The sequence below is a fragment of the Mustela erminea genome, chromosome 3 (assembly GCF_009829155.1).
Source record: "Mustela erminea isolate mMusErm1 chromosome 3, mMusErm1.Pri, whole genome shotgun sequence".
NCBI classification, from domain to species: Eukaryota; Metazoa; Chordata; class Mammalia; order Carnivora; family Mustelidae; genus Mustela; species Mustela erminea.
This window is the reverse complement of record NC_045616.1, coordinates 2,754,611-2,762,627: the sequence shown is the minus strand read 5'-3', so window position 1 is coordinate 2,762,627 and position 8,017 is coordinate 2,754,611. Positions and strand designations below refer to the sequence as shown.

Sequence of the window (8,017 nt, the reverse complement as noted above, 5' to 3'; positions counted from 1 at the left end):
GGGTGAAATTTGAATAAGATCAGCAGTTCACACCAGTTCCTGACTGTAATTGGGAGAAATTATGTGAAGCATAGAAGGGATCATTCTATGTTATTTCTTATAACTGCATGTAAATCTACATCTTAAAATTTAAAGTTGAGGGGCGCCTGGGTGGCTCAGTGGGTTAAGCCACTGCCTTCGGCTCAGATCATGATCTCAGGGTCCTGGGATCAAGTCCCACATTGGGCTCTCTGCTCACCAGGGAGCCTGCTTCCTCCTCTCTCTCTCTGCCTACTTGTGATCTCTCTTTCTGTCGAATAAATAAATAAAATCTTTTAAAAAATTTAAAAATATTTAAAGTTGAAAAAGTAGTTGAGAGCTACACATTACTTGTGGTGTTTTCAGGAAAGGGAGAGTCAAAATTTGATTTTTTTAAAAAAAATGTGGCTGATATTGACATAAATTAGTGAAAATGTAAGAAGGAAAGAAGAAAAACAAAAAAAAAAAGGAGAAAGGGAGAGAGTGAGGGAGGGAAAAACCAAACAAAACAAATTCCTGTTTAGGATAATTTCAAATAATTTATGTAGATACTCCACGCATCAAGAAGGTTAAGATTAACCTTCCTCCTACCTTGAGTGTGAGCTGTACTCATTGTCTTGCTTCCAAAAAGCAGGGCATATAAAAAAAGGGGGAATAACTTTACCCTAGAGAAATCTGGCAAACAGTACCTCAGCCAAGTGGTGAGGATTTACATCAACAGAGATAAGTCATGTAGTTATTATGTACCCCTACAAGACTTGATAATAAGGGCACTTTACCTCTGCAAACTTCTTCCCCAAAAACTATAACCTTAGTCTAATGAGGAGAAAAAAAATCAGACAAAAACAGTTCAGGGGATAGTCTACAATATAACTATTAGTGCTCCTCAAAATTGTCAAGGTCATTAAAAACAAAGCCTGAATGTCTTTCACAGCCCAGAGGGGTCTAATGCGATGTGCTGGTCAATGTGATATTTCAAAAAGCAATCTGAAAGAAGAGAAGGACATTAGGCAAAATGAGTGAAATCTGAATAAAATATAGAATTTATTTAATGTACAGATATTTGTTTCTTAGTTTTATGACAGAACCAATGTTCATTTAATAATAATGTATGATGTTAGCAATAAAGAAAACTGAATGAAGGATTTATGGAAACTTTGTATATTTGTCAACTGCTCCATAAATCTGGAACTCTTCAAAAACTACATTTATTTTAAAATATTACAAACATTTAAAAAATACCTAGTCTGAATCACGAGAGACTATGGACTCTGATAAACAATCTGAGGGGTTTGAAGTGGCGGGGGGGGTGGGAGTTTTGGGGTACCAGGTGGTGGGTATTATAGAGGGCACGGATTGCATGGAGCACTGGGTGTGGTGAAAAAATAATGAATACTGGTTTTCTAAAAAAAATAAATTAATTAAAAATATCTAGTCTGATGAAACAGTTTGATATTCTTTTGAATTAGGGATAAATCTGGAGGCATACATAAGGGGAAAACTTAATAAAATGGAGGCTTGTAGGATCTGATGACCAAAAGTACATGATCGGAGCTCAAATTTGGCCATTATTAGCAACAGCAAAAGAGACTGTAGAGTGAAGAAAGAGAGAATGATGGTGTGGAAAATAAATAAATTATCTCCAAATGCAAAATATCTTCACTTTTCTTTGAATTCTTCAAGGCCCTTGCTGAGTCTGGCTTCAATAATGTGGCCAGTTAAACACGTTTCTCATTCTAATACCAGTAGTTTGTTTCACACTGTCTGTGTTAATTTCATCAGCCTCTTCACTGGGAGTGCAGTCGTTTACTGCCTATGTCATATTCCCTGCCCCTATACTTCTTGTACATCTGGACATTCCTCTAGTTCCAACAGCATTCCTCATACAGAAGCTTCTGTATCCAGGAGAAATATGGATGACTATTTTCCCCCATAAAAGCCATGTCAGTCCATTTGCCTTGGCATTATATACAGCTATTTATGCTACAATTTCCATCATTCCTTATTTTTATTTATTCCTACTTGTCTTTTAAGACCCAACTCAGATGTTACTAGTCCCATGATACTATTTGGCCTCTCACCAATCTTTCATCTAGAAAAAAGAATCCCTTTGTCTGTTGGTTGCTGTAGTAATATCTACCTACTTTTATTACAGTACCTATCTTCCATACCATAATCTTTCTTCATAAATCAGTTCCTTTACTTTAAAAAGCTTTAGTGAATTTATTTTTTTTCGGTTTTGAATTCCCAGCATATAATATAGTGTTTGTTGGTTTTAGTGAAATTTAATTTAATTGATAGTGTTAAGTCAGTGCCTATGAAGAATCAGTTAATCTACCAGGAATAATAAACAAAAGGAACACTATGACAAAACCCCAGGATTTTCATAGCTTAAAATCTTCTTGTTGGCTGTTAGAAAGTGTGAAAAAATCAGTAACAGGACAATGTAGATAATAAGCCAAAAAAGATATGTCAAAATTACCTAGGAAAAATATGTTGATATACACTGAAGACATAAAAGAGTATTTTATTGGGGAGGTTAAACTTACATCTGTCCTTGAAGAAAAGGGAAAATTTAGCTAAAAAGATGAAGTAAAGGGGATAATTGTTGACATGGGATACTGACATAGATTGTGAATTCTGGGACTACAAAGGATGGGCAAATAGAGATCTTAGAATAACTTGCTTAGTTGTTGAATGAGATTAATGACTAAAAGGCAAAGAAAAATCTAAATTGGACCTCTGGGAAAATGATAGTGATGCTGACCAAAAAAAAAAAAAAAAACAAAAAAAAAAAAACAAACAAACCAAACCAAACAAAACAAAAAACATCAGAGCATGCACTAGTAGATAGTTTTGAAAACCCTGATTATATTTGATGGGCCTCCAATGAAGCTGCAATCTGGTATGACCAGGCATTCCATACTAAACCCCATGACATTGGGGAATTAGGAAGATCTCAGCCCTGCTCACAACTGGACAGGCTGAGGAAAAACAGCCTATCAAGACCTACTCCTTCACCTGTTTTGTTTTTTTCTTACTGAAATTGTTTATGTTTTCGTTAACAGTATTTTCAGCTCTAATTGGCATAAGGAATTAGTATTTTATACTTTCTAAGAGATTTCATTGACAGAAAAGAAATTACAAGGTAAGCATCTTGATAAAGGAAGAAACCCAGTTTTCCCAGATTGTGAAATTCTGTTTATGCTAACTATATATTTATTAGTCAGTAGTACTTGTAAGGTTCAATCTTGGTAAATATATAATTTACCCAGGAGTAGGACAGTGTTATTTGACTGTGACCTAGTTCTTTCTGTATATCATTTATCAAGTAGACATAATTAACAGTATTCTCTTTATTCCAACAAAATAAAATGCTGGGAAATGCTTTGAAGCCCATAAGTGATCATAAGTCAAAATAAACTTTTGATAGAAAAATGATTGTTAAAAGAATCTAGTTTGGTCCAGGCACAAAATCCAGTGTTCAAAGGCTGGATTCCAGCCCTAAGCTGATAATGTATTTTACTCATATTTTCACTGAAAGCAACATGCTAGATCTTTTTTTTTTTTTAATTGCATAAGATATATTTTGGAAGAACTCACTACATATGGTGACAAAATTCGCAAAATTAAATTTCATAAAAATGTACATCACCATTTCTTTGTACAATAAGTGAGAAAAATCTGCAATATAGAAGAATAGAGGAAAAGAAATATGGAGGGCCATGGAGAAAAGGTGGGGGAGTCAACAATATCTGTAAGAGCAAACCCGGAAGTCAAACAGATGCTAGATCTAAAGAGAAAATGTTGAGCTTAGCAAAGACACTCCCTTCCATCATAAATCTTATGGTTTAAGGATCGAGACATATATGAAAACATATAGTCACACAAATGATGAAATCTATGTTTCAATCTGGGCTGTGATGAATAGAATATGGAATAAAAGTTTATAATAGGGTGTGCCTGGATGACTCAGTGGGTTAAGCCTCTGCCTTCGGTTCAGGTCATGATCCCAGGATGCTGGGATCGAGCCCCACATCAGGCTCTCTGTTCAGCAGGGCGCCTGCTTCCCCCTCTCTCTCTGCCTGCCTCTCTGCCTACTTGTGATCTTTATCTGTCAAATAAATAAATAAAATCTTTAAAAAAAAAGTTTATAATAGGACCTATCCAAGTAGGTATACCCCAAAGCCTCAGAAAACAGCACTTGATCTGGAAACTGGACATTATGTAACATAGAACTTAAATAACAGGAGCCTGCTTTGCTTTTATGCAAAATTAGAAAATTTTCAAGGATCTTCACATTCTGAAATCTGTTTTTCACCTTCTGATGACTCTACTTCAGACATACACAACCCACTGACTACACCAAGACTCACATTAAGACAGGAGAGAGTAAGATGCAATCTGGCTAATTTTGCCATTCTCCTCCTTCTCCCCCTCCCCCCCCCCCCCCCTCCCCCTTCCCTCCCCCTCCCCCTCCCCCTCCCCCTCCTCCTCCTCCTCCTTCTTCTTCTTCTTCTTCTTCTTCTTCTTCTTCTTCTTCTTCTTCTTCTTCTCTTTCTCCTTCTTCTTCTTCTTCTTCTTCTTCTTCTTATTATTATTATTATTATTATTATTATTATTATATCTTAAACTACCTCCACATCTAAAAGCAGCCTAACTCATCAAGTCAATTAGACACCCAATGACAAGAGGTCCTTTACTCAAGCCTTTTGTCTCTGGACATAATATTATGTGATCACATTAGTATATGATATCTTGATTTGAAGATGATCAACATAAAATGCTATAATAAAGTATGGATATGTAATGATAGATGGCTATCTAGCTTTCTAAGCATTTCTAAGAATTTTATAAATATAAGAGAAGAAGATTAAATATAAATAGGATAGTCTAAAAAGGAAAAAAATATATAGTAAATTTGAGGGAAAAGAACCCTAAGGACTTTCCCTGTATCCATGAATGGCACAATAGCTGTAGCTAATAGTTAAGAATAGTAAGAACTCTAACAGCAAGAACCCTTCAAGATCATATAGAAAGGAAACTCACTCCTTCATTGATAATCTGAATTTACTATAGACCATGTAAATACAGTAAGTGTTTTCCCTGGATAGAAAACAAGGTTAATTAGATTAAAAGCTGAAATTATAATAAATGTGTATAACAACAAAGTAAAGTCATAATATTCAATTTTACCCTTAAATTATAATGTTCAGAGCCAAAAGAATTAATAAGAGTGTTTTGAAATTATAAAAATACATTTTCTATAAATTAAATTAGCATTTTTCATAGCCAAATAAGGTCTCTAATACCTGACTTGGAAATAACTGTAAGTTTTTCTTCAAAAATATTACTAACAAAATCACTAAAAGGATGAGAATGGAATAACATGATTTTCCAAAATAGTGAAAAAATTGGATAATGTGCAATTTGAAATTGTGACTTACCAACTCTGTCATATTTTAAAATAGTAAAAAAAATAGTAAAAAATAGTTTTTAAAATTGTAAAAAACAACAAAAACTACAACTGTCCTGTTGATTTTAACATATGAAAATACCTCTAGTACATAAAATTAATGGAATTCATATTAATATGTATACTCTTGGGGCACCTGGGTGGCTCAATGGGTTAAACCTCTGCCTTTGGCTCAGGGTCCTGGGATCGAGCCACACATCGGGCTCTCTGCTTAGTGGGGAGCCTGCTTACCCCCCTCTCTATGCCTGTCTCTCTGCCTACTTGTGATCTCTCTGTCAAATAAATAAATAAAATCTTAAAATACACATACACACACACGTTTCTAAAAGTACATTAAATCATGGATAAGGAATATAGAAAAATAGTAAAATCTGATTCAAGTGATCATGGATGAGCATTTTTCTATTTTCCATTGTTCTTAAACTTTAATTAGAAACTGCTTCAATTTCTATGATATTTCTAATAAACCTCTTATCTGTCTGTTATCACTACAGAGAGTCATGAAGAGTGAGAATGAGACAGAAACCACAGATTTCATTCTCTTGGGTTTCTTTCCCGAATTTAAACACATCACAGCCATGGTCTCAATCATTCTCCTGATATACATGGCTGCCTTCACTGGCAACACTCTTCTGATCATCCTCATTTGGCTGTATTCCCATCTCCACACCCCCATGTACTTCCTTCTCAGTCAGCTCTCCTTAATGGATTTGACTTTGACCTCCAGCATTGTCCCCAAAATGGCATCCAACTTCTTCTCTGGATGGCGGAGCATATCATTCCTGGCTTGTGGGACTCAAATATTCTTCTCCCTGACGGTGGCCATTGCAGAATGCATCCTTATAACTCTCATGTGCTTTGATCGTTATGTGGCTATATGTGATCCTCTTCGATACCCAGTCATCATCAACCCTAAGGTTTGCTTACAGATGATTGCCATGTCTTGGGCAGGAGGGGCACTTACTTCCCTGGGCCACACTGCTTTTACCTTGCATTTTAACATCTGCAGCCCCAGAGAGATTCCCCACTTCTTCTGTGAAGTCATGGCAGTGCTTAGGATCGTCTGTGAGGATATCTCAGCCTATGAGAAGGCAGTGGTCATAACAAGCATCCTTGTTCTGCTGCTGCCGTTGTCTCTCATCTTGTCTTCATATGTTCTCATCTTCCTTGCAGTACTCCGAATGAACTCCCCAGAAGGCAGGAACAAAGCTATGGCCACCTGCTCCTCTCATCTCTGTGTTGTGGGTCTCTATTTTGGTCCAGGCATGTGCATCTACATGAGACCCGGTTCTGCCAAGACTCCAAGGTTGAATCAGGGTCTCTTTCTGTTTGGAACTGTCCTCACTCCACTCCTAAACCCGCTTGCCTACAGTCTTAGGAACAAGGAAGTTCTAAGTGCACTGAAAAAGTTAATAGGGAGATGTCGGTCCTTCAGGTAAATGGCAGAAATCTCACTGTCACCCATAGGCAAAATAGTGATACACCAGCAAAGGAACATTTTGTCAGTTGAATAATCATTATCATCATCATCATCATCATCATCCCTTCAAGATCCTGAAAAAGTCAACTCACTTTACTGAGTTTATCTTCAGGGAAAAAATGTTTATCCTTTCCTTTCTCCATCTTAAAATTTCTTTCTGATTGTCCTACATGATGTGTTGATGAAGGACAAGGAACTGTGTACATCAATTCTCTTTATGATTCATGCTTGATGGTAATGTGTACTTTAGTATTTCCAAGTTTCATGTTGATACCATGAAAAAGGATCAGTGTCTGTATCTGTAAAATGAAAAAATTAAAAAAATGACAAGATACCTCAGGATAATTCCCTGATAAAATTAATTAATGATAAATCATCAGGGATCAGATAAATTTAGAGTGTTGCTTTGCTCCATATATCTAACAGGACTATTAATTTCTCTTACTCTTGTAAAAAATAGTCTTCACTCTATGTCAGTGCTTCCAAAGAGTGGATTTCTGATCACTGGTGTTAGAATAATTTGCTGAATTCACAAAATATAGCTCTTTTGTTCTCATCTTAGATTAGCAGAATTAGAATCTGTTAAATTGGGCTCAAGGATCTGACCAGGAGACTGATTAGTGATTGTCATGTTTACCAAGGGTTGAAAGCCACGGATGTAATTACTGATCTAATTTTCTAGACCTGCTTGCAAGATAATTTCCCAGTCTTAAAGTTTCCTGATCTCTTTATAATGTATATAATATAATGGGTTAAGGTGGCTAGCAAAAACCAATGTTATTTTGGGGCACCTGGGTGGCTCAGTGGGTTAAAGCCTCTGCTTTCAGCTCAGGTCATGATCTCAGGGTCCTGGGATTTAGCCCCATGTTGGGGGTCTCTGCTTGGCAGGGAGCTTGCTTTCCTTCCTCTCTCTGCCTGCCTCTCTGCCTGCTTGTGATCTCTGTCTGTCAAATAAATAAATAAATAAATAAAATCTTTTTAAAAATGTTATTTTTAAGATAGTAAAAAAATAAACTTTATGTTTTGAATAATTCACAACTTAA

General features: G+C 36.0%; 1 protein-coding gene across 1 annotated transcript; it reads left to right on the top strand.

Annotated features, from left to right (window-relative positions):
• The first annotated feature begins 5,994 nt into the window (after positions 1-5,994).
• On the top strand, positions 5,995-6,933 carry LOC116585743 (olfactory receptor 2M5-like). The gene has a single exon (XM_032335004.1). The coding sequence runs from the start codon at positions 5,995-5,997 to the stop codon at positions 6,931-6,933; it is 939 nt and encodes a 312-aa protein (XP_032190895.1).
• Positions 6,934-8,017: the final 1,084 nt, after the last annotated feature.